Consider the following 25361-nt stretch of genomic DNA (forward strand, 5'->3'; position numbering starts at 1 on the left):
ACTTCGATGCGATAGAGAGTGGAAATGCAATACTATTTCATTGGCCGCAGGCTGTATAGTCCCTGTATCCTTTATTTCTTGAAACCCGTTTATTTTAGTAGGGATTCGGTAGCAATAAGTCATTAACCGTCGTTCTCATCCATTGTAGATCGCTCTGTATCGTGGCCAATGAAGCCCATTGAACAATCTTGACCGGCCAATACTATGATATAATATTTATTTACTGTTCATTAAGGCCATGTTCCTTTATAAGAACATCAGCACAAGTAACACCAGTCACGTAGGCAGTAGCCTGCGTGTGATTGTTAGTGAGAACAGGAACAACACTCATATCAGCAACGCGGAGATTCTCCATGCCCCGCACGCGGAAATGCGAGTCAACAGCAGCGTCACTGGCATCGATCTTGCCCATCTTCACTGTGCCGGTCATGTGCCAACTAGAAGAGAGGAAGTTCTTCCAGAACTCGAGGATGTCCTCGTCGGAATCAGACGCGGGCCCGATGAGCGTGGCGATAGTGTCCTTCGCGAAGCACTCCTGGCTACTAACTTCCAGCAGGTGTCGGTAGATCTCGATACAGGCGCGACGATCGAACGGATCCTCAAGGAACCGCGGGTTGAACAGCAGCGGGACTTCTGGGTCGGAGGACTGCAGGCGCACTTCGCCGCGGGATTGTTCGTTCATCAGGAATGCCGCAAGACCAACATAGCTGTAATCTTTGAACATATCGGGCAACATGTAATGGATGGGCAGGTGGGTGACCATCTCGTAGTGGGGGATGGTTTCGCGGTTCATAAATTCTTGCACGGATGCTGGAAGTGCTTTGAATTCGGGCGAGGAGGTGATGCGGTCTGATTTGAACCAGCCACTGCCGACCTGGCAGCCGTATCGGGTCCACAGGCCGGTGTTGTCATCTTCCCACTGTTTCATTGCAGCCTCCATGGCGGCGGGGTCTTGGAAGAACGAGTTGCGATCGTTCGTCTCAGGTTTCCGGGCGAGAATCAGAGGAACAAAGTAGTGGTCTCGGAGACCCTGGCCAATAGCGGGGAGATCGTTGACTACTGGAATGTTGAATTTCTCGAGGTCTGCGGCTGGTCCGATTCCAGAATGCATTAGGATCTTCGGGGTGTCGAGTGAGCCTGCGGAGAGAATCACGTCCCGAGAAGCGAAGTCTGCAATGCACGTCAGATGAAGGGAGCGATAAAAGACCAGGATGAGACATACACTGCTTGCCCTGGGCCTCTACTCCAACGGCCTTCTTGCCCTGCAGTAAGATCCTCTGTACTGGGCTGTCCGTGACAACCACAAGATTAGCAGGAGCACCCGAAAGTAAGTCGACAGCCGTGGTACGCTTTCCCTTGTGAGCGGAGTTAATCGTGGCGGCCATGCCAAGGGGATTGCCAGAGTTGTGATCCAAGTTGAGCTTGTGCCCAGCTGCTTCGAAAGCATCCAGTGAGAGCGACAAGTCCCTTTCCCAGTCCTCTGCATACCCGACACGCAGGTCACCCGAGTTGCCGTGGTCGGAGGCAACTGAATTGGCATATTTCCTGTTCTTCAGAAGTGTGACACCGCCATTGAAGGTCTCCAAATTCTTGAAGCGGGTCTGCATCTCCTCCCATGCGAAGGTGTCATCGCCCACCGCAGACGCCCACTCATTGTAGTCGTCCCGCGCGCCTACACTATAGACGCCGAAGTTGATTGCCGAGCTACCTCCCAGACCCTTTCCACGGGAATAGTCTAGCTCACGCCCGTTGCAATGTTCCTGAGGTGTGGTCTTATATCCCCAGTTCAGTTTTCCTTCCATGAATGTCGTCCAGCGCTTTCCGTCAACCCGCAAAGCGTTATCATCATTGCGACCACCTGCTTCAAGAAGCAGAACCTGAGGTCTTTCGGCTGATTTGGCAAGCCCCGCAGCCAGGGCGCAACCAGCTGGACCACCTATTTAAGTGATGAGCATGGGGGACTGCATGTGTGCCTGGTGCATGATTCCAAGGTTACCTCCTACGATGACAAAGTCATAATTGTTTCCTGTAGATCCCATGTTAAAGGAAGACTTCGTTTAAAAACAAGTAGAGAAATCTGCTGAGATCAGAGGCAACGCGTTAGGTATATGTCAGATTTTCTTTTTCACATGCCCCGCGCCAGCTGAATACCCCTCTTTGATGGCATTCGGAGTAAGCCAACACACTTAAAATGGCGGGTTAGACGGAGTCCACCTGTCAGGACCCAATAATAGGCGGGGGCAGGAAATGTATACACCGCCACCACTAGAAGTGGAGGGGTTTTGATTTGACAGAAACATTCACAGAATGTTGGATGTTTATCCATACAGGCTAAATGGATCTTCGAAGCCAGTAAGGTTCGTCAACCTGGTCAAAGTTGGAGGGGTGCATGCAGAGCCCAGGTGTGGTGAAGGATACATGCAAAGGCTAACACAAAGCCTACTTCATTAGTGTCACGCTAACAGAAAAAGTGCAACATGGTACTATAAGCAAAGATGACAATGGGAATTTAAAGTCGCTCTTTGTCACACGCTCAAATGGAAATCACGGGCAATCCATGTTGATTCTTATAGAGTCCAGTATTTCGTACCTTCTTGACATGTACCCTTTAAGTACCTGCGCAGCATGCGCATGCCCGGTTGCACTAATTGCCGATTCCGCATCGCTAAAACTTAGTCGAAATTGTCGGAAACCCGAGAAGGGAAAACAATAAGATTCAAGCCGATGGGGACCCACACTGCGATCAGGGAATGACTAGCGCAGGGTATCGATCTTTGAAGCTAGGAGGTTTCGCTTCAGAGCTGAGTGCAGGGAAATATGACAGGTCGGAAATACAACATATGGAAATATGTTTCAAGGTTGTACGGAGTAACAGCACTATTGTTCAGGGGTCATGCTCAGCGTCATTGGCATTCACCTTATTTTCCACGACTATCATGATAACCCCCGGAGTGACCACTTCTTCATGGCCTGTGCAGCTATAGATCTGCAATGGGGAGATCTTGGGCACGGGCCGGAGACGCGCATACGCATACTCCGTACAGAGTATGCATCCAGCCCTGGAGGGTATATTGTCCCGACAGAGGGATGGGGGAAGCAAGGTCACGAGACCGGGAAACTTGGAATCGAATGTTTGGATTTTCTCCAGAGGAATTGACCAATCGCAAGAGAGGCCCGATTCCGAGGTTAGCGGAGGTTAGCGGAGGTTAGCGCAAAAAACTTGAAGATTCGGTAATTGAATGAAACATCTCGTTTCTTTTCAGGAAGCCCTTCCGTAGAAATACATGTATCCATAGATGGCTGGATCCAAGTACTGTAAACCATTTTAGCCACATTAGCCACTCTACCCATTGCCACTCCCTTGAAAGGTCGACAATTGATTTTCAAATGCACGAGAATAGCCCTGGAGACAATAGACCAAACTTGAAATTTGAAATAGGAAACGATCATCCGGTTGTAATTATGTAGATCGCCATTTAATTCCCACTAAATTTGGAAAAGACGAAAAAGTGCAAAGTTCACGTGTGGCGGTCCCAAGGGTTCCCTTTCTCGGCTTAGCTTGGCATGGGGGCAAATAGGCTGGGGAAAGCCCTTTTCTTCTTTTCCTCTTCTCAACCATGTACTATTTTCAAACCATTACAATATAACCGCATTGTTAGACGTTCATTTGGCTTCATTTCCTGCATTGAGTCCTTGACCTCATCATCGTCCTCGGAGTCTCCAGAGTTACATCCGCATTCTTCGGCAAACGAACTTGCGATCAGATACTCTCACCGATCCCAATCTCCTCCCGAAATCCCCCCATTTTTGTCCGATTAGCGATCCTCCCAAACCCTTGATACCCTTTTTGGATCATCATAGACGCCATTGGCGCAAATGATTTGCTCGGACTAGAACAACTATCATGGCTGCGGAGCTGGTACAATTCAAGCAAAGTGTACCGGGGTTCTCACCAAGCGGGGCATGAAATATCCTTCCTACGGTCTTCCCAATACCAGCATTGAATATATATCTTAGCCAGGCTGCTTTAGTCGGCGACCATGACAGACCTGTCACATTCTCCCATCGTGGTGAATGGGCACCGTGACGATGCTCTAGCTGTGCGGACGTTGATGATTGTCTTCACCTCCATCGCATTATACAACTCCATCGAATTGTTCATATTGTTATTTTTGACCTTTTCTCGGTACCGCGGACTCTACTTTTGGACGCTTCTGCTCTCGGTCATCCTCGGAGTGATCCCTCATGCCATTGGCCATCTGCTTATGTTCTTTTCTCTATCCCCAGCATGGCTCTCTTTGACTATCTCCACCATTGGCTTTTACGTCATGGTCCCAGGCCAATCGCTGGTCCTCTACTCTCGCCTTCATTTGGTGGTCAATAGCAACAAAGTGCTTCGGTTTGTTCTTTGGCTGATCATCATCGACGCGATTATTCTCTTGATCCCCACGACCGTTCTTACCTTCCTTACCGCATACGTTGGAACTAAGCCAATGATTCGTGGATACAATGTCATGGAGCGGATGCAGCTGGCTTGGTTCTGTGCCCAAGAAATTGTCATCTCGGGAATTTACATTGTCGAGACCGTGAAGCTGCTCAGAATGATGCCAGACAAGGACCGACGGCGGTCCAGAATCATGTATGAGTTGCTTACCATCAATTTTGTCATCATATTGCTTGATATCTGTTTACTCCTTGTGGAATACATTGGGTTTTACTCGCTGCAGACCACATTGAAGGCCATGGTCTACAGCGTCAAGTTGAAGCTCGAGTTCGGTGTGCTCGGAAAGCTAGTCGATCTCGTGCAAAGTCATCGATCGCAGCCCACCTCGTTAGAACACGAAGAATATCCAGGCTTCGTGGATCCTTCCCAGATTACGTCGGATATCACTCATGCCGCCCCAAGGGAATCGCGACCGGCGGGACGGAGAGGCTGGAATACATTGTCTATGGAGAGCTTGCCCAGCTCCGAGCGCAGAATTCGTCCATCTACCCGGTCGACTGATGACAGCCTGCATCCATCTTGAGGTTTGACTGGTGATCATGAATTTTCTACCACTCAGATCAAAGGTCTAACGAACCTTTCACGGGCACAACCAAGTGGCCTTGGTTGTTTACTCTCCCGACTGGCTTCTGCTCACCACATTTGGTGAAGATTTTCAGGAGTAAAGTATGCAGTTCTACATGCTTCGTCTGCTCGTCGCAGGGAAATCGCGTCAACAAGTTTTCGACGCCCCACAATCCCGCTAACTGGAATCCGAAGCGCGTGGTTTCATCTCGCCAAGCGAAACATTTGCGCAGCTCTTCCGGCATATCAATAATCTGATGCTCCTCGATCCCTGCATCCAGCGCGAGATTCGAACAGCCTTGTCAATTCCAGCTGACTGTAAAATATACCATGTGGTTCAACCAAACCACTACAAAATTCTGCTAGGTCCACCATAGGACTGTGCTGTTCATATGTGCCAGATTATTGGCAATAATAATTTAATGCTGTCTATCGACCCCCCACGATTTGTTGATTTTCAGCCTCATGATGTAACTACTTCAATGACAATATTACGTCGCCATGACATACAATCAGAGATCAAAATCAACTGGAGGAATGCCGAGTTCTAAGCAAATGTTTCTCGTAGTTGATGCAGCATGGAAAGCACCGTCTCCATCCACCATGGTCCCTACGAGTCTATCCCTGCCACAGCTTCACCAGGTCTTAAATTTCTCCGACGATTCCTACCAGCACTAGACTCTCTGACTCCCGCCGAAACTCCCATTAGCCCTTTCTTCACACCGAGCGCTCCCATCCTTATCGGCAGCGATCCACCAACATCCGCAAGCCAGGCAGTTCCTCTCCTCGAAGTGCGCAGCCGTCACATCTGCAAATTCCACCACCATGTTTACCTCGCCTGGGATATCGACCTTGGGAGTGACACAGGCCCCGTCCATACGTCGTACAACAGGACCGCTCCAGACCAAGAGGCCGCCCAAAGAGGACAGCTCTATGCCCCGCTGGCGGGGAATATCCAAATGAAGCGCACGGTTATGTTCGAGGCGACATCCGAAACAACATTCAAGGAGGACCCCGACCAGTTCGCAGTTCGAGTGCGTGAGTTCAACGTCCTCGATCTGGAAGGCCGCGATGAGTCAGATCTGCAGATCGTTGAAATGCGGATCTTTTTGGATCAGAGACCTGTTCAGGCCCATTCGGCAAGCCTGTTTACGGGGTCGGGGTATTCTGGATCTTAGTCGCCGGAATGAGACTGATGGACGTGCATTGCTTCTCCACTGCGGAATGCTCTAACCATCCCCCGCGCCCCCACTTGGACTGTGTGTTCCATGTGTTATCTTCGTGAGGTGACGTTCGGCACAGAGTTCCTTTCTTGGCTGTTTTTTTTTGCTTCATTTCCTTTAAGGTTGGTTGCATTTCCCAGTACCAGCATTTGTGCACAGATCGGAAATTTCTCTTTTTTCTTTTTTTTTTTTTTTGCAATTCAACAAGATGTTGCCAGTACAGGGACAAGCAGAGATCATCAACAAGATCTGTGGGGCGTTGGATAAGTATGAATCCAAGCTCAGTGAGATCAATCAGAAGGTGCGTATCATATTGGGCAAGCACACCATGATATTTTAATAACATTCGATAGATCTGGTCCAAACCCGAGCTGGCATTCAAGGAATACAACGCCCACGACAATGTCTGCGAGTTCTTTGAGTCGCTCGGGGCGGGATACCAGGTCCATAGAAAGGCCTATGGCATTGAGACGGCGCTTGAAGTGATCTATAGCCGCGGCAAGGGCGGACGTACGATTGCTTTCAACGCAGAATACGATGCGCTTCCAGGCATGGGACATGCATGTGGACACAATCTGATCGCGACAAGTTCGATCGCGGCCTTCCTGGCTACCTGCGAGGCAATGGATACTCTATACTCCGATGGGTTGGGGTATTCGGTTCGGCTGCTGGGGACTCCTGCCGAGGAAGGTGGTGGTGGAAAGCTCCTGCTGATCAACTCGGGAGCATACAAAGATGTGGATGCATGCTTCATGGTACATCCATTCCCGGTACTGTCAGGCGCCCCTGATCTCATTAGCTCGAGTTCATGTACCGGGCTGTATCTTGCGAACGACAAGGTCCAGGTGACGTTCACTGGCAAACCGGCGCATGCTTCAGCTGCTCCGTGGGAGGGCATTAATGCTCTAGATGCTGTAGTGTCGGCTTATGTGAATATTTCGATGCTGCGACAGCAGATCTTACCTACGCAAAAGATTCATGGAGTTATTTCGCGAGGTGGAGACAGACCGAATGTTATTCCTGCCTCTACGACAGTTGAATACTACATTCGATCCGAGACTGCGAGGACGCTGAAGCCGTTGACAGAGAAAGTAGTCAAATGCTTTGAGGCTGCTGCGACTGCTACTGGCTGCACGGTGGAATACGAATGGTATGATAGTTGGGGATGTTCCACCTGGGCATTCTCATACGGTTCGCTAATCCGTTTCCTAGGGAGGCCGCGTATAAGGATATGAAGATCAATAAGCCTATATGTGACAGCTATGTCTCTGCTATGAACGCTATGGGCCATAGTACTATCTTCGACGCCGCAGGCCAGGTGGGAGGTCTTAGCGGAGGGTCCACTGATATGGGTGAGTGTTGAAGTCCATTACAGTGTAGCCAGAGGCTGACTATTCACTCCAATATAGGCAACGTCTCATACGAAGTACCTGGCTTCCACGGTGGATTCTATATTCACGTCGATGGTGTCAACCACACACCACAATTTACTGCCGGGGCTGGATCCGAGGATGGGTTCAAGCGTAGTCTGCACTGTGCGGCGGGAATGGCTGTGGTGGCGTGTAGAGCTTTAGTCGATGGAAGTTTCGCCACTGCCATCAAGTCGGACTTTGAGAAGGCTTAGAATTGTGAATACTAGGCTGGATTTAGTGCAGTCCCGTGTCTAAAGACCTTCTGAAATTAAATTGCAAGTGTATGACACATAGTCATTGAAAACTTTCCCTATTCGTACAAACACTATTGGCAATCGTCGCGGAATAGAGCGGTCTTAGCGTATCTCGAACGCCTCGCGTTCATCCATAACCACATCGCACCAACCCCTATTTCAGATGAGGACGATCGACGGCGAACTCAATTGCCGTGCTTAGCATCCGTTGAGGGGGATGTGGATGCTCCCCCAGATCAGCTCCGTCCTGACAGCAAATCCCCGGATTTTAATTGACTGATACTATCGCATAATGGGGAAGTGGGGTGCCGACCGATTAGCCGGCTGGTTTGTTCCATGGGACTAGCATCGCGGGGAAATTCTAATGATAACTCAAAGACTCAACCATGCATCGCAATTGGTCGAGGTATTTGAGCTTCCCCTTCAATGATGGACTTGGGTCCACCGCGGAAACACACCGGCCATGGTAGGTTCAAGCAGACTTTGCTCGGCATACTTGGAGGAAGGCGAAAGCGATACCGGCTTGTGTGTTTGAATAAGAAGGCCTTGAATGTACCTCATCCAGTAGAATTACATTTGTTTCATATTCGCGATGCAATCTCACGAGGCCAACCTAGATGAGAAGGATACGAAGGGAGGTGAGCCACTTAGCCGGGACCTCGATCTTGGTCAAGTGCTCGCTATCCAACCAACGGCTGAGGAGGAACGGAAAGTATTGTGGAAGCTCGATCTTATGTGAGTATTCCGGAACTATCTCAATGTGTGTGTGCGTATCTGATCTAAAGAAGTCTGGTCCCGTTGATGGGAATCGCATATTTCCTCCAATTCCTCGACAAGCTCGCTCTGAGTCAGGCGACGCTCTTTAATTTACGAGAAGATTTGGTATTTATGTGCTACAGTTGTCGACCGATGAATATGTGTTGACAGAAGGTTATAGAACCTGCGCGGAGCGCAATATTCATGGGCATCTGCGATTTTCTATTTTGGTTACTTTGCCTGGAGTTGGTGTGTATTCGAGTCCCCTTCTATCTCTACCTCTTCTTACGAATACTGATCCCACAACAGGCCTAGTTCATATATTATCGTCCGGCTTCCTATTGGGAAATATATCGGAGTCTCGGTGTAAGTTCCTCTCCAAGGACACATAGCACCAACGATGAGACTAATTATACAAGCTTCATTTGGGGCGGGTTCTTATTGTGTCATGCTGCTTGCTCTAATTGGGGTGGACTTATGACCGTCCGTTTCTTCTTGGGAGCAGGGGAGGCGTCAATCGCACCGGGATTCACCTTGCTCACGGGCATGTTTTATAAACGGGAGGAACAGCCTCTACGGTATGTCGTCGAAATCAGGATGGATTTAGGCCTTGCTAACCAACTCCAGACAATCTGCTTGGTTCTTCGGAAACTGTATCGCTGTACTCATTGGTGGAGTGATCGCCTACGGTATTGGGACTATTAACACGTCAGTCATTTCCCACTGGAAACTCTTGTTCCTTATTCTCGGCGCCGTCACTTCAGCTTATGGTATTGTATTGTTTGTCCTGCTACCAGACTCGCCTTCCAAGGCCATCTTTTTGAAGCCTAATGAGCGTGCTATTGCTGTGCAGCGAACGCTGAAAAACAAAACCGGAGTCATGGATACTGGCGTGTTCAGGTGGTCGCAGGCTCTTCAAGCCATAAAAGACCCTCAGACGTGGCTTCTGGTTTTGAACTCTTTCGCCTCGAACCTGGCCAACGGTGGTCTTACTAGCGTGAGTGTTTACTTTCTTGTCCCTCAAGTTCAAAGCTTACGCGGCTTTAGTTTACGTCCATTATCACCGCCGGGTTCGGGTTCACTGACCTCAAGGCCCTTATCATGCAAATGCCTCAGGGAGCTGCGCAGATCGTGTTCTTGCTGATTACCTCAATCACCGCGACCTTTATCCCGTCTTCCCGTATATTGGGAATGTGTCTTAACACAGTCGTTTCTATTGTGGGCTTGATACTCATCTGGAAGCTTGACCCCGACGATAAAGTTGGGCGAATGGTTGGGTTGACGTTAGCCGTGGTCTATGCGATCAACCTTCCCATCTCGTTGAGTATCGTTACATCTAATGTGGCCGGGTTCTCGAAGAAGAGTGTCGTGAGTTCGTTGCTTTTTATCGCATACTGCGTTGGAAATATCGTGGGCCCTCAATTTTTCCTTGCCTCGGAGGAGCCTTCGTACCCAGTAAGTGACCCTTTTTTTTTCCTGCCAATATTTCTATTGCAAAATACAAAACTAACGCCATGCCTTTTTACCATAGACTGGAATTAGAGCTTCTATGTCTGGCTTGGTCTTGAGCCTTTTCCTGCTCATATGCTTATACACGTACTACACGTGGGAGAACCGCCGACGAGACAGGTTGTATGGCTCGCCTGAGCAGATGACCGTGGGAGCTGAGCTACAGGATGAGATATCGAACAAGACTGATCGCGAGATTGAGAGCTTCCGGTATCTTCTTTAGATCAGAAAGGGAGGTCATGTCGGTATAATTTTGTTCAGCTAGCAAGCTTTAGGAGCGAGTTAAAATTTCAAAGTTAAATCCAAGGATTAGGACAGTTATTTCTGGTAATTCTAACGTTCATATGTAGCATACCGGTAATATCCAGCAGATACTAGAATGGACTTTTGCAGAGAGTGTCGCAACCTCCATGGCTGCTCTATGGACTGACAAGCCCAGTTGCTCGAGCTGACAATGTATACTGGCCAATTGGAGAACAGCGGCTGATTTGTCTTTTAAGGAAACAGTTCGATGGCTTCAAAACAAAGAAAGCCCCTCGCCCATGTCCGTTTAGACATTCAGCCACTGCTGTCAGTCCATTCCTATTCATGATTCACTTCCTCTGCTCACGTTCTGGACCTCCTATGATATCATTTCCCCCCTTCTTCGAACAATCCTATCGGACATTCATCAGGTGGCCATAGCTTCGATGGATATGAGTCTCTTTGTTATGCAGAAGTAAACACCAGGACACGTGTTGGCTCTGTTGGCTATCTTTCATTTTGAGTTTCCTCGTATTTTCATTCAAGGAAATATGCAGATATGTCCCAATACATGTCAGTCTTATCTTCTGTTGCACTGTAACTACGCCTTTGCCATACATTCAGATGTTGTTCTAAGAGATAGACGCTATTTAGTAGTTCAATCAATGTTTTATAAGAATGCGTACAAACTTTTCGAAGCCACAGAAATTAATACAAATTAACACACATAAAAATAACAACAAGCATGTTTGTAGCGACAAGGGTATAAAGCGAAAAAAAAAGTGGCCGCCCAATGATGATTCGACTGTATATAGTCGTTCATCTTGTAGTATGTACAATCCTGCATGCGAAATTATGTCCCTCAAGTTATCAAGATGTGCTCCTATCTCGGGCGCTCGAGCAATGCCATTTCCATTGTAGATTGCGTATCGGACGAATGCATCCGAGGCCGAGAATTTGCTTGCGACTCAATGGAGTCCACAGTCGGCATCGTCTGGCGCAGTGCCTCGTGGAAATCGTATGTTCCGCTGCTCGTTGAACGCGGCTCCGGGCTCAAGGTCCCCGCACCACTGGAGCTAGCTTGCGCCTCAGTATCCTGCGACGGGGGATTATTCGCGAGCATGTCGAAGAGATTGATGTCGCTTGACCCACGAGGATTACCATTAGCGCCTTGGCACAATGTGCATGAGTATGTGCGGGTCAGCTCGCGGAGCTGCGTGAGGGCGTGGAATTCAAGTTTCAGCTTGATGCTGTAGGCGACTGTCTTGAAGCTGATGACTATGTAGTGGACTTTGTAATTGGCGATCAGGATACATACGTTGAGCAGGATCCCGATGAGATTAACAAAGAGGATTCGGTAGATGATTTTTCGCCCTTGGGCGCCTTTGTATTCGAAGACGGGCTTGAGCGCCCGGAGCGCTTCGCGGACGTAGATGGCACACATTACGGTGTCTTGGACGGCGAATCCTGTTGCCTGAAAATGGTCGTAGATTACTGATACGCGACCGGACGATATATTGCCAACGGTGAGAAAAAAGAGGACTGCCGTAGGAATGTGGAGGACGAAAAAGTTGGCTATAATCATCCATAGTACCCATCGTACATGACGGATGTCGGACACGACGAGGTGCAATCTTGAATACAGCACTACCGCTTGTCCAGTCACCATGCAGATCCAGCCCACGAGAAACGGGACTGACATAGAGATGGAAGTGGCTTGGCTGGTATAGCGAATTTGAGCTGGTATGGCATGTAACAAGATTCCCCAGGCGGCAATTTGCATGCTCCAGAAGTATAACCCACGATACCTTTTGAACCTCTCGAAGATGCCAATCACAACTTCCAATGAGTTCCATGCTCCGATCGAGAACATAGCAAAAACCTGGATGATCGTGAAGTTGCTATTCAAAATGGCGCTCACCTCCGGAGGGAGGTTGGTCATTGAGGCATCCATGGCGTGTGAACGGGTTAGGCCAAGCGGATGAATCAACCGTTGGGAAAGGAAAAAGGATATATTGATCACAGCTCGGATGCAGGTCCCACCTGGCTGACAGATACTATGGTAAGAGTGACATGCCTTGAGCCCCTCATTTCAGGCCACGGGGTAGAATGGAATAAGGTTGACTGTTGGTCCCGAGGTGGACTGCCACTGACGAGTCATGCCCCCGTCGCATAAATGAGTAGAAAAGCGGCAGATACGGTGTATGATGCTAGCATACGGGGATCTGGAACAGATATTCCCGTTCATTCGACAATTAATGATCGCAGTGGACTTCCGAATCAGCTATTGGTGGCAATAATCTCTGGGAATGTGAGGATCCCAGAAGAACCCCAGTTGTCCCAACCCCTTGATCATGCTGGTTGGAGAGCTTATTGGACAGGACAAACGAAGTGTCAAATGTCGAGAGGCTATCGACGCGCCAAACAGGGATTCTCGGGATCTCAAACAAAGAAACCCAGTCAGAATTTGAGCACTGGTCACATTTTCTTTTCGCTAGTGGCGCTCCGCAATAGGAGTCCAGACCTAGCCTGGGTGAATTCCGGCATTGGTAATCATGGCTGAGCTGAAGATATATGGAGTAGGGAGTAGAGAGAAGGAGAAGAATAGGAACGGGATTGACGTTGACGTTGAGGCTTGGCATCCGGTTGGAACAAGGAATGGCCAGAGCGTCCACAGAGTCCTCATATAGAAAATTGGAAAAAAGAAGACGTGTATATATTTCACCGCTCGGATGGCTAACATTATGTACAACAATGTAGATCGGTGAAGATGACATGTACAGCTTATCCGAAGGCTGCGCTATATGGTAGGTAGGGAATAGATCTTGCCAAGGACCTGGTAATGCGCTGTTGGGCCCGAATATATTTAGAGCGCAAGAACTGAGGCCTGATACTAACTAGACCATAGAGACGTTATTAAACAAAGAGGCAAATTTTACCAATAATAGGCATATTGAAACCAAGCAGCTGCCCTTGTATTATTTGACCTTTCAATGCACCCAACAAGGAGCAGAAAAAGAAGCAAAAGCAGAAAGTCACATATGAAGCTCCCGGCGGTAGAGCTGGAGATTAGTCAGCCACCACTCTGGCCCCTAGGTTCTGCAGCCGTAAATAAGTTCACCAACCCATCCACCTTTCCACATCCTCAGACATAATCATGCCGGCCACAAGAAGTCAGACGAAGCCGTCCGATACCAACCGAATACCAGATATTGACCGAACTTGCAGCCAGGGAGTTCCTGGTCCCATAATCGAATGGCTGGACTTGGACTTTTCTGAGATGTCACCTGTAAAGCAAATGAACTGGAGAAATTCTCTGAATGAGATTCAAGCGTTTGAGGGATGTCGCCACATCACTTTTGCATGCCCCCTCGAACTGGCCCACAGGCTATGGATTATCATTCGTAAGGACTCGAATAAGATAAACAGAAGAGAGACTTACAAATGGATACACAAGAGTGGTTGTCAGAAACACACCGAAATGACTTCCACAGAACAGGCAGAAGTACTGGCAACGCCAAAACGACACTTTACCAATATAGCGATAATGTCTATTCCATTTATCGAGTTGACTACTGTATTGGCAAGATGATACACGCGGGCTTCCCCATGTATCCCGATCCAAGACAAATCCACGAAGTCTGGATGGTTTACTTTCCTACCTACACACTGGACTCTGAAAAGAAGCGAGAGCGTCAGCTGCCTATCCTGTTGAATTTCTATGGGAGAGATGAAGAGCCTTCTAATCCGATGTCCGGGATTCTCAGTCACAACATCGCCTGGCTATCAGGGAAGATCAATAACCAAGGGGTGCAATGTCAACGCCTCGCATGGTTTATGGAGTGGAAATCTAAGGAGGCGGAAGAGCTCTACAAGACGACCGTGCGATGGGTGAGAGAGGATAAAGGCAAATCTTGCAAGCCACAACTGACACTAAGTATGTTCATTGATGACTTGAAGAGCCTTGGAATGGTCGGGTATGAGACGTGGCACGCTCACTTTGAGGATATCCGAGAAGCGCTCGACAATACCAAGCCACCTACCTAGGTACGTACTTTGGCTTATATTAATAAATTACGGCTTTTTATCATTGTTTTAATATGTCTACTATAATAATCTCATCATCTTAGAGAATTAAAGGAGATATGATTGGAGTTGGTTGGGTGCAACGAACTCAGGGATCAAAGGCTAAGCTGCTTTCGAAATTGAGGTCCATGATCTAAGAGATGCGAGAAATCCCGGTGCCAGAGGGCACAAAAATAGCTTCTGTTGATAGCGGCTCCATGTTTGACTACCGATTACCAGGCAATTCCTTGCGTTTAGGTCCCTTTCACACCATCCAGGATTTTCATCGGCATTTACGAGAAGGTATCGAATTCGATCCTAGTTTTGATCCTGAGATTCAGGAGCTCATCAAACAGCAAGGCAAATCATGGCCATTAAAATTTACTCACGGCGACCTTAGCAGCCTCAGTATACTGATTCATGGATGATATTGTCGGAATCATTGATTGGGAAACTTCTGGTTGGTATCCATCGTACTGGGAATACACTACTGCCTACCAAGTCAATCCACAAAATTCTTTTTGGGTCAATGAGATCGATAAATTTCTTCTTCCGATGCCAGAAGAGCTAGCAACGGAATGCACTCGCCTCGCTGCGTATCTTTTCCCACGCAATGACATTCGTGCCCAAGACATTGCCGTCGGCCTTCAGGGCATCGAGCGCCTCTTTTACCCGGAATACACAGTTCCATCCTGCTTGGCCTTGCCTGGTAGGTGTACTGCGCAGCATTTCTACCAGTCGATTGCCATCCTCTACCTTTCCGATTATCACTCGAACAAGCAGCATGCTGGTGGCGAGAAGCGGGGATTCACGGTCCTCGAATGCCCATTCGGCTATCCCGGGCTTTAAGCTTCTCTTCTGCGTGATAAAGGACCCCCATTTTACCTTCCGTTTCAATTTTCGGTCCCAGCATCAAACGCCCAGTGGTAGCTAGATGGATAATGTCAGATATATGCTGCTAAAGGAGTAGTTACACAGTGAACTTACGTGTCTCCCTTGCCCGGCATGGTAGTTTATGTCGCGGAGAGGGAAGTGTCTTGGGCAATTTGTTGCGATCTATAGTAAACAGGCTAACAAATCCCTACTGGCATATTATTGTTCTTTTATTATAGGGAGTCCAGTGACAAGCTTCTTATGGACATTAAAGAGGCACTGCCACTTCTTAACTATATGCGTACTTGGCCATTTACGCCCATTACCAATGTCCCCATGAACAGGTATAGAAAACGCTAGTTACAATATTCCTCTACTAGCTATTGCGACTCCTGACCTCTCTACTCCTGTTGGACTAACAGTTCTTTGATAAATGATTGTATTTGTGTAATACAATTGCAAAAAGGGGTCTGAAAAGGAGTGTAAGAAGTGAAATCGCCAGAGGGTAGAGCTAAACCAAATGTGTCCCTAGCCCTGGAGTGTCCCTAACCAGGGAGCTTGGGGTGTCCTCGTGCCTTCTCCAGTCACGCTCTAAATTGCCTGGACATCAACCCAGAAGCGAGTATCATCGGACTGATACTTCTCATCGCTCTCAATCTGCTGTTGAATCCATGCAATAGCGTCGATGTATCCTATCCACCATGTTAGATAGATCAACTGATTCATAGAATAGGAAAACTCACCATTGATATCCTCCGTGCCGGGATTCTTGATACCAGTTTCTCCATTGCGGTGGCCACTAAACCAGGTTTCAAATCCGTAGTGTTCCTCACCCTCGTGGCGGGCTTGGATGTCTTTGCCCAGATCGGAGCTGGCACCAGAGCATTAGCTAATATAATCGGGGCAGTGCGCACGCCACTGAAGAACTTACTTAAGAATAGCTCCGTTATCGACGTCGTCGACAGTCTGTCCCAGGAATTCGGATGCGGAGTGTCGCAAGATAAACCAATTCTGCTTGAAGATACCGAAGTTGGTGCCGTCGCCAGTCTTTCCGTCACCTATAAGCATAGACAGTTAACATCCTACTAGCTCCACAAGCCGGTTAGCATCTGCACATACCGTATGTGTAATCCGTCGTCATTGTGTTCCTGTTTCTTATCAGCCGTCTGCGCTATATAATGCTATATGGGAATCAGATGATAGGGGGACTGACGTCTCCAGCATCGCAATCGCCAAATCACGGGTGTTGCCGCCAGCAGCAACCACCTCCTGCTTGCGCGCTCCGAGGCCAGCAACAACTTGGGTGCCTCGATCATCAGCCCGGACCGCAATTTTCTTGAATTCTGTCACCGGGGATGAGAGCACTGCAGGCACAAGTGCCATGACACCGACAATGGAAAGGAGCTGCATCTTGCGATGTAAAAGAGATAAGAAGGCTTTATCGATTGACTGTTCCTAATAATGCAGAAGGCTTTCGATGGAGGAAAAATTGCAGACCAACAGCGCCTTTATATATTCAAGTATTCTGTATCGCGTAATCAATGATACTGGGGGTAATCGGGGTGCTTCTTCACAACCGTGTGGAAAGAGGAAAGGATCATCTCATTTGAGGTACTCGGGTATCGTGGAAAGATCACCTACTCTCTTTGGAACTGGATATCCCAAACGCTCCCCCGTCTATGCAGGCATTGTTTCCTGGCGAAGATCTGAAGTCGAACGCCCATTGTATGTAAATCTTTCCTTAATGAGAGCGGGGGCCGTTTCAGGTACAACTTTAGGTCCAAAATTTGTGACAATAGCTCAAAGGAGTAACGGTGAGGCGGCCTCACAATTCTATTCGAAAAGTAGGGAAATAAAGGACAAAGGTCAACAACTGACCGGAGAAGGGTAACTATGAAGTTATCTAAATAACAAAGAGGCCATGAGCCAGGCCAAGAGCCTGACCACGAGGAAACAATAAAACTACACTGTAATAATGTGGAGGCAACGCGAGCTTATTTCGACTACCTCGGCTATATCGTGTTATTCGGACCTCCTACATCATGAGATCCCGCCCACTGTTGGCCCGAATAGGCAACTGGACAGGCGCATGGAGATTCCGTGACATTATCGGTAAGAAACTACAACACATGGAAATGGTGATGGATTGAGATCTACGATTATTGATGTAGCTAAAGTGGAATGGGTTTTCTCGTTCATACTGTTCTTGCGCCTCCAGCATTTGGCTCTGAGTAACTGCACACGCAGGCTCTACTTTTAACTGAAAACCTTCAGTTCCGGGTACTCAGGGAGTTTCCAGTCTCCATCGCCATGATCGGAAAACCGTGATATGAGCTGCGGTATGCGAAGAAAACAAGCCAGTCTTATAATGAGATGAACAAGCGAAATTTGCCACTGCGAGTTGGGGAGCGCCCATCGGATCCATAACCGCTGAACCTGGTCGATAAATGGTCGCATTATCTGGGAGTAATTTTGAAACGCTTGGGACAGATCTTCACTCTGAGCGAGCTCTCCGGCCAGGACATATGCCCCGACTAAACTGGTACTTGTCCCCATACCACTTAAAGGAGAAGGGCAGTGTGCCGCATCACCGAGAAGGACGACGCGGCCAGAGTGCCAGGTATCAGTCCTGATTTGGACGACATTCTGACAGAACCAGTTCTCTGTAGTGTCCATCCCTTTGATAAACCGATCGGCCTGCCATCCTGCGTCGCGAAACCTTTGGGCCCAGAAATGCTTCTGCTGCCCAACTGAACCCCTTGGGACATTCCGTAGTTCCTCCGTGTCAGAACTAAGCATGAAGTAGACCTGTGTTTCCGTTTCATTGTGGCTTCTGGACATGATCATTCGTCCGCCCGGGCTGAGGTATAACTGGCACATATTACTGTCGGTTTCAATCCGTGGGACAAACCAGTAGGCCATGTGGACTCCGAGTTGGTGATATTCATCTGGAGCACCAGGGGGTAGAATCTTTCTTCGAATGTGCGAGCCCTGTCCGTCTGCGCCAACAAGTAGATCAAATGTGTCAGAAGAGCCGTCGGAAAAGTAGGCCACTACCCCCCGGTCATTTTCCGTGAAGCCATCCACCGTTTTACCGAAGATATATTCCACTTTGTCTTTTGTTGCTTCGTAGAATATGCGTACGAGGTCTCCCCGCATGATCTCGTACTCGGATGTAAAGGATTGCCCACCCTTTCCAGACTTGTTGGCGAGAATTGTCGCCTTGGCATTGCCCTTAGCATCAATGAAGGAGACGCCTGCTTCGTTAACAAGCTTTTTGCGAACAGCGTCGATGAGACCCATGCGTTTGACGACCTCAATACCTTGTCCACGGAGGTCGATCTGGGCACCTGTAGCTCTCAGTGTTGGGAAACGATCGATGACAACAACTTGGTGACCCATTCGGGCGAGCCAGTAGGCCAAGGCCGGACCTGCGACACCTCCGCCACAAATGAGAACTTTCAGAGCCATTCTGTGCCTAGAGATAATTCAGGGGAGAGTTAGGGGGAAAATAAATTCTGTATGCGCCCATCAGTCCGGAATTAAATATTAGGTGTAACAAGCCGGTCCAGTCGCATTCACACTCGCACAATTCGGACATAACGGGCAGTTCTTGCCTTTCACGGAATATGCCGGTTTGTCAATGCAGGCAGCTACTTTAAAATCTGACCTCAGACATCATATTAGGTAGCCAAATTATTTCGGACTCACTCTCTGAGCCCTTGGGGGGTTAAGGACTCAGCGCTTGTTCCGGCAGCAGAACAGCACAACCTTTTGAGGAGCAGGGAAATCTTTGCCAATACATTAAGTACGTGAATGATGCAGTCACAATAAAACGAAACTCGATTGGTGATGACTCAGCTAAGTAACAGTACAGAAGATAACTATGGTAGTCAAATTATTCACAGGCGAGGACGACCGGTCGCGGGGAAACAGGGGATATCATAACGGTCCAAATTCATAACCTTGTCCCAGGCAGCAACAAAGTCCTTCTTGAACTTGTCTTGGGCATCGGAGCTAGCGTACAGCTCAGAAAGAGCACGGAGCTCAGCGTGGTGACCGAAGATCAGGTCAACACGGGTAGCAGACCACTTCTTGGCGCCAGTCTTGCGGTCGAAACCTTCGAACTTCTCACTGTCAGCGTCGGTTGGCTTCCAGACAGTGCTCATGTCGAGCAAGTTGACGAAGAAGTCGTTGCTCAGCTGGCCAGGGCGGGAGGTGAAGACACCGTGGCTTGATCCATCCCAGTTGGCGTTCAGAGAACGCAGACCACCAAGCAGGACGGTCAGTTCAGGAGCAGAGAGGGTCAGCTGCTGCGCCTTGTCGATGAGGAGCTGCTCGGTGCGGACACGGCGAGTCGAGTTGCCGTAGTTGCGGAAACCATCGGCGAAGGGCCGGAGCCAGCCGAATGACTCGACATCTGTTTGCTCTTGGGTGGCATCGTTGCGGCCAGGGGTGAAAGGAACGGGGATACCCGCAGCTCTTTCGAGGGCAGCAGATCCAGCAAGCACAATCAGATCAGCGATGGAGACGCGCTTTTCGCCGTTCTGGGCCTTGTTGAAGCGGCCTTGGATGCTCTCCAACAGACCGAGGACTTCTTGCAACTGGGCTGGGTTGTTGACATCCCAGTCCTTCTGGGGAGCGAGACGGATGTGGGCGCCGTTGGCGCCTCCACGCTTGTCACCCCCGCGGAAGGTAGACGCCGATGCCCAGGCGGTGGCAATCAATTTGGTGGGCTCAATACCGGCGGAAAGAATCTCGTTCTTCAGGGCAATGATGTCGCCGTTGTCAATCAGAGCGTATGTGGGAGCAGGAATAGGATCTTCCCAGAGAGAGACCTCCTTTGGGATCTCAGGGCCCAGCCAGCGAGCGCGAGGACCCATGTCACGGTGGAGCAGCTTGAACCACGCACGGGCGAATGCGTCGGCAAACTCATCAGGGTTCTCAAGGAAGCGACGGGAGATCTTCTCGTAAGCGGGATCGTAACGCAGAGAAAGATCGGTAGTCAGCATATGAGGCCTGTGCTTCTTGCTTGAGTCAAAGGCATCAGGGACGATATCGCCCGCATTCTTGGCCACCCACTGCGTAGCGCCAGCGGGACTCTTGGTCTGCTCCCACTCGAACTTGAACAGATATTCCAAGAAGGAGTTGCTCCACTTGGTAGGGGTACTTGTCCAGGTCACCTCCAACCCACTGGTGATAGCATGGGGGCCTACACCGGAGCCGTGCTTGTTGTGCCATCCCAGGCCTTGCGATTCAATGCCAGCAGCTTCGGGCTCGGTTCCGACATTATCAGCAGGGGCAGCACCGTGCGTTTTTCCGAAGGTGTGGCCTCCAGCAATCAAGGCGACGGTCTCTTCGTCATTCATAGCCATACGGCCGAATGTAATACGGATATCTCTGGCAGCAGAGAGAGGGTCCCCGTTTCCATCGGGACCTTCAGGGTTGACATAAATCAAACCCATGACGACCGCGGCCAGTGGGTCCTCGAGATCGCGAGTCTTGATATTGCCCTGCTTAGCCTCCTCCTCTGCGGTCTCGGCCTCATAACGAGCCTTATTAGTAAACCAGACGTTCTCGCTTCCCCAGTACACCGACTCATCGGCTTCCCAGACGTCGGGGCGACCTCCAGCAAATCCGAATGTCTTGAAACCCATAGACTCCAAGGCAACGTTTCCAGTTAGAAGCAGAAGATCTGCCCAGGAGATTTTGTTGCCGTACTAAATACCATAGTTAGTATAGGGAAATCTGGAAGTACACAAGTCCATGTATAGTACCAACCTTCTGCTTGATGGGCCAAAGTAGTCGGCGGGCCTTATCTGGAAATAGGAGATCCATATCAGTATGATATAAAATCACGTCAACTATTAATAAAAACTTACCAAGGGAGACATTATCGGGCCAAGAGTTCAATGGTGCAAAACGCTGCTGGCCCTGGCCACCACCACCGCGTCCATCGAAGACTCTGTATGTTCCAGCGCTGTGCCAGGCCATTCGGATGAAAAGGCCACCATAGTGGCCAAAATCAGCGGGCCAAAACTCCTGAGAGTCGGTCATAAGGGCGTGAAGATCCTTCTTGAGGCCCCAGTAATCGAGGGTCTTGAAGGCAGCGGCATAATCAAAGTCCTTAGTTTGAGGGTTGGTGGCATCAGTATGCTGGCGGAGAATACCCAACTTCAAGGAATTGGGCCACCAGTCGGTGTTGCTGGAGTATAGAATTAGTATTTCGAGCCATAGCGATGCGAAGGGGTAAATAAAGTGTGCCGAGGTAAAGTCATAAGAGAACTAGGGGCCATACCGGGTGCCACCTCCAGCAACATTGCTTCTCTTGTGCGCAACAGGACATTCGCTCATGGTTGAGTTTGGTAGAGGAAAACGGGGAATATGGAGGGAAAGAAAAATATCGGGAAGAGGATGCCCCCGCAGTTTAAATGGTACAACCGGTGGACCCAATAACGGGTCGCGTATTAAGCAGCTTCTAGGTACCTAGGCACCTAGGTACGTTTGGGGCTATTCTTTCCATATGCTAGTTTAAAGAGGAAAGAATATATAGAAAAGATGACGCGAACTTGTATTTCTTCACTTTCTCATTGGCCATCCAGCAAAGAAATCCGGGGCGTGCGGGGAAAGTCATTAACGGGGAAGCCCCTCACGAAGAGATCAACAAGTAATTCATTGGCGGAATACGCCGAGGCGCGCTGGATTCCGGTGTTCACGATTATGACTGCGCTGACAAAATGGCCATTTCTAGATGGAGAAGAAGATTATTCGGGAGGAATGTTGAATTATACACTCGCAGTGGTCTGGCCCGAGGATTTGACTAATAATAATTAGCCAGCCCTAGAGGGCCAGGCCCTGATGTACTTTGTAATCGTGGGGATGATAGATGCCCAGGTGGTACTTTCCGGGTTTGTTGGAGATATCTGGTCTGATGTTGCGCCCCAACAATAAACTCCTGTAAACCTTCCAGATTTAGACATCTTTTGTTTGGCCCATAAAAACCACAAAAGACACAAAATTCATAAGATATACTTTCCCTCAACTCTCTACATAGCTAATAGTAGTACAGTACATGTATATGTTTTGAAATTATGGAAAAGATAACCTACCCCCTTCGATGTAACCAAGAGCAATAGGGACAATGGTGCACTAAGTAAATGGAAGTGTAGCACGACATATGTACTTTTTTATGTATCCATACCGTTAAGGGCCATTTTCCCCCTTTGATTCAACATTTTACCTATGTACCAAGGTAGGTAGGTAGACACCATATAACTACATACATAATCTGGGGTCAATGGGTTCAGGCTGAAGATCTTTTTGAGATTCTGCTGGAACGGTCCAGAGCGGATAAACTATAGTCCTAACGCCGGGTGCTATCACAGACGCTAGCCAAATGTGGACTAGCGGTTCTGTGTTTTGAACTTCCAATAATGGCTCAAGCAACGGTCATCCATGGAGTGTCGTCTCTCGTGTCTTCTTCGTCACTACATATGCAGTAGTTATATGCACATAAACTTGATATCCCCATCCCGCAAAATATCTGGCCAGCTATATGTTTCTCCCTGAATGCTCCCATTGCGCCTTTTCGTCCATATTGTCTCGAATATCTGTTTAGCGGTAGATGCGTGAACTAATGCTGTCGTCCGAGCGCAATTATCAAACCAACAGGAAAAGAATGACTGTAACTCGGAGCTAACAGCCTCACAAGCAGTGATAAAAGCTGGCCATATCAGCGCAGCATTGTTACTGCCTTTCTGATCCCTTTCCTCTTGTTGAATTTGGGTTAGGTAGCCCCGAATTGCATTCACATTGCCCTGCAGCATTGTGGGATCAATTTCATATATTCGGCGATGGAAGAAAATTGATAGTGCGGTGTACATTGCTTGTGCTGTCGCAGTCTTGACCACCGGGAGGGCTCCACCATGGAGTTGAGCGCAACTGGGGTCTGTAGCCGATAGCAAATGATCGATGGCCCTTTCCAGGCCCTTTGCTCGAGTCCAGAATTCCTTCAGACTGAGCCGACTCTCTGTTGCATCAGACATCATCGACAAATCTCGCTCGTTGGCAAGGCGGATCACTTGGGACAGTAACATGAGAAATATTTCGTCGATTCCGTATAATGTGGGAAACAACGTTGAGCTCCATCGGCCGGGTATCGCAAGGTGGAGGTCACGTTGGGCCATGTTGGGGTCCTTTTCCATGCTCATTGTGGTCGTCGAAAATATTAGATTGGGGTAGACACGGAAGTCTCCTCCATAAGTTGTGTTGTCGTTCAAAGCACCACTTGTCCCGGTTAAATTGACGCTCATTCTATCAGCAATGCATGTTGTCTCGGCCATAATGCGCATATAAGCGTAACAGTGGTGCAATGCTCTTTTGTTGGCTGAGAGGGCCGGTTGACTGAGTCCCTTGACACAGATGAGCTTCTCTGTTTGGACGAGATAGGCGCGTCGCATTTCCGGGTCCCCTTTTATCATCTGCATCAGAATGTTAGCGGTGTACCGTGGATCCGTGCTGATGTCATACAAAGACGTTTGAGAGACTCAGCATTGCCATGAGAATCTCCTTATATTTGCTCGTCTTCGTAACCGAGATACAGCTTTCCTCTATGCATCGTTGGAAGTGGTATTGAGCCCGTGCCAAGTAGGTCCCTCCCGAGACTGTCCATTGCTGAAGGCAATTCACTGAATTGTTCCCCAAGTGAAAGGCACTTGTGCTCCATACGGCGTTTAATAGGGCAAGCCGTGCATGGTTGGAAGACCCATTCAGCATCAGGTCTGCCAAAGTTGCCATCGCGCATGGTAATACCAGGCTCATCCAAGGTGTCTCCTTTCCTCGCCGTAAAGGAGAGATCAATGGGACAATTCGCTCTTTGTAATGTGATAGGAGACTCCAGCCTTCGATATTTCCCACGTGTAAGTATGGATTGGGCCCTGCTTGTGGACTCGGCTCGTGGAAAGTTGTTCCAATACTCTGAAGCGGCTCTGGACTCGGCCAATCTGGCAGCAAATCGGCACTGTAATCTGCATTCAAAGCATCGAAGGCATCTAGACTGAACGGATTCTGACTAAAATCCTCCTCTACTGGCAGCTCCTCCAGCTGCTCAAGCCAGTCATTGGGGGAAGGCGGCTGCTCATTTCTACTGGTATGTGATAGGCCAACCGGGTGTGGTTCTGGACATCTGAAAGCACCGAAAGGACCCCGAAAAAGCGAGAATGGTTCCGAGCAACTGGTATCCGAGTCAAACCTTTCCAGATCAACAATTGCCTGGTCGGGATTCTGATGTGGTACAGAAGATACGAGCTGAAGGGTCATCTCTCGACGTTCGACATCTGCCAGACATTGTCAGAACTAGCTGATGGAAGTTGCGATCAAAGACGAACCTGTGAAGATGGAGTGGCGGTGCCTGGCCGCATTTCCCGCATTCAACCATCGAATATCCTCCTTGTCATGAATAAACGTTAACTGAACGATTTCTTGCATTTCGAGGGTTGTACCTCGGTGAAGTCGTGGTTCTGATACAGGGCACTGAGTCTCGAGGACAAAACTCAAATGGGAATGTCATTCCGATATCGATATCACACCTGCACAACCTGGCCGGGCCGAATGATTTGGTATTAATTTCTATACACCATGCATAGTAAGAATTTCAAACAATCATTAAATTCCGGTTTACAACTCTATTTAAGTAAAATGTTCTGGCTCGCAAGAAGCAATCGTTAGCTCGTTCCGGGAACTTCTTGCCTGTTGGATTATTGCCCCTCTTCTCGGGAACCAACGTTAAGAGTCTTGATGGTCATCTTCTAACGTTGTGTGGAAGTAAAATAAATCTTGTACGTTTAAATGATATTCATCGCGCCGAGCACTAATCGACACATCACATGCAAGGCACATTGGCATGTTCACTCGAAAAGAAAAAAAAAAAAAAGAAAGAAATGAATTACACTGCAAAACC

General features: G+C 48.7%; 12 protein-coding genes across 12 annotated transcripts; 6 read left to right on the top strand and 6 right to left on the bottom strand.

Annotated features, from left to right (window-relative positions):
- Positions 1-220: 220 nt before the first annotated feature.
- N7525_001219 (GMC family oxidoreductase) lies at positions 221-2039 on the bottom strand (the record flags this gene model as incomplete). The annotated part of the gene is made up of 3 exons (XM_002558146.2): positions 221-1170; positions 1223-1936; positions 1997-2039. 3 exons carry the CDS (start codon positions 2037-2039, stop codon positions 221-223), a joined length of 1707 nt encoding a protein of 568 aa, XP_002558192.2.
- A 2001-nt stretch (positions 2040-4040) lies between these two features.
- N7525_001220 (uncharacterized protein) lies at positions 4041-5027 on the top strand (the record flags this gene model as incomplete). Its single annotated transcript, XM_002558143.1, has 1 exon — positions 4041-5027. One exon carries the CDS (start codon positions 4041-4043, stop codon positions 5025-5027), a length of 987 nt encoding a protein of 328 aa, XP_002558189.1.
- Positions 5028-5646: 619 nt separating this feature from the next.
- N7525_001221 (uncharacterized protein) lies at positions 5647-6246 on the top strand (the record flags this gene model as incomplete). The annotated part of the gene is made up of 1 exon (XM_061211810.1): positions 5647-6246. One exon carries the CDS (start codon positions 5647-5649, stop codon positions 6244-6246), a length of 600 nt encoding a protein of 199 aa, XP_061071036.1.
- Positions 6247-6499: 253 nt separating this feature from the next.
- Positions 6500-7915, top strand: N7525_001222 (M20 family metallopeptidase; the record flags this gene model as incomplete). The annotated part of the gene is made up of 4 exons (XM_002558141.1): positions 6500-6592; positions 6645-7441; positions 7504-7643; positions 7701-7915. The coding sequence occupies 4 exons, from the start codon at positions 6500-6502 to the stop codon at positions 7913-7915; spliced, it is 1245 nt and encodes a 414-aa protein (XP_002558187.1).
- Positions 7916-8549: 634 nt separating this feature from the next.
- N7525_001223 (uncharacterized protein) lies at positions 8550-10445 on the top strand (the record flags this gene model as incomplete). Its single annotated transcript, XM_061211811.1, has 8 exons — positions 8550-8692; positions 8746-8839; positions 8895-8962; positions 9023-9079; positions 9133-9291; positions 9341-9710; positions 9761-10168; positions 10245-10445. The coding sequence occupies 8 exons, from the start codon at positions 8550-8552 to the stop codon at positions 10443-10445; spliced, it is 1500 nt and encodes a 499-aa protein (XP_061071037.1).
- Positions 10446-11348: 903 nt separating this feature from the next.
- Positions 11349-12419, bottom strand: N7525_001224 (uncharacterized protein; the record flags this gene model as incomplete). The annotated part of the gene is made up of 1 exon (XM_061211812.1): positions 11349-12419. The coding sequence occupies one exon, from the start codon at positions 12417-12419 to the stop codon at positions 11349-11351; it is 1071 nt and encodes a 356-aa protein (XP_061071038.1).
- Positions 12420-13622: 1203 nt separating this feature from the next.
- N7525_001225 (uncharacterized protein) lies at positions 13623-14512 on the top strand (the record flags this gene model as incomplete). Its single annotated transcript, XM_061211813.1, has 2 exons — positions 13623-13869; positions 13923-14512. The coding sequence occupies 2 exons, from the start codon at positions 13623-13625 to the stop codon at positions 14510-14512; spliced, it is 837 nt and encodes a 278-aa protein (XP_061071039.1).
- Positions 14513-14950: 438 nt separating this feature from the next.
- N7525_001226 (uncharacterized protein) lies at positions 14951-15379 on the top strand (the record flags this gene model as incomplete). The annotated part of the gene is made up of 1 exon (XM_061211814.1): positions 14951-15379. The coding sequence occupies one exon, from the start codon at positions 14951-14953 to the stop codon at positions 15377-15379; it is 429 nt and encodes a 142-aa protein (XP_061071040.1).
- Positions 15380-15994: 615 nt separating this feature from the next.
- N7525_001227 (uncharacterized protein) lies at positions 15995-16813 on the bottom strand (the record flags this gene model as incomplete). Its single annotated transcript, XM_002558137.1, has 5 exons — positions 15995-16095; positions 16147-16274; positions 16335-16461; positions 16523-16551; positions 16617-16813. The coding sequence occupies 5 exons, from the start codon at positions 16811-16813 to the stop codon at positions 15995-15997; spliced, it is 582 nt and encodes a 193-aa protein (XP_002558183.1).
- An 846-nt stretch (positions 16814-17659) lies between these two features.
- On the bottom strand, positions 17660-18874 carry N7525_001228 (uncharacterized protein; the record flags this gene model as incomplete). The annotated part of the gene is made up of 1 exon (XM_002558136.2): positions 17660-18874. The coding sequence occupies one exon, from the start codon at positions 18872-18874 to the stop codon at positions 17660-17662; it is 1215 nt and encodes a 404-aa protein (XP_002558182.2).
- A 431-nt stretch (positions 18875-19305) lies between these two features.
- Positions 19306-21757, bottom strand: cat2 (bifunctional catalase-peroxidase Cat2; the record flags this gene model as incomplete). The annotated part of the gene is made up of 4 exons (XM_002558135.2): positions 19306-21123; positions 21185-21222; positions 21286-21608; positions 21702-21757. The coding sequence occupies 4 exons, from the start codon at positions 21755-21757 to the stop codon at positions 19306-19308; spliced, it is 2235 nt and encodes a 744-aa protein (XP_002558181.2).
- Positions 21758-22905: 1148 nt separating this feature from the next.
- N7525_001230 (fungal specific transcription factor domain-containing protein) lies at positions 22906-24889 on the bottom strand (the record flags this gene model as incomplete). Its single annotated transcript, XM_061211815.1, has 3 exons — positions 22906-23883; positions 23933-24738; positions 24790-24889. The coding sequence occupies 3 exons, from the start codon at positions 24887-24889 to the stop codon at positions 22906-22908; spliced, it is 1884 nt and encodes a 627-aa protein (XP_061071041.1).
- Positions 24890-25361: the final 472 nt, after the last annotated feature.

Source organism: Penicillium rubens (assembly GCF_028828025.1).
Source record: "Penicillium rubens strain IBT 27055 chromosome Unknown utg000001l_segment0_segment0, whole genome shotgun sequence".
In the NCBI taxonomy this organism is placed as follows: Eukaryota; Fungi; Ascomycota; class Eurotiomycetes; order Eurotiales; family Aspergillaceae; genus Penicillium; species Penicillium rubens.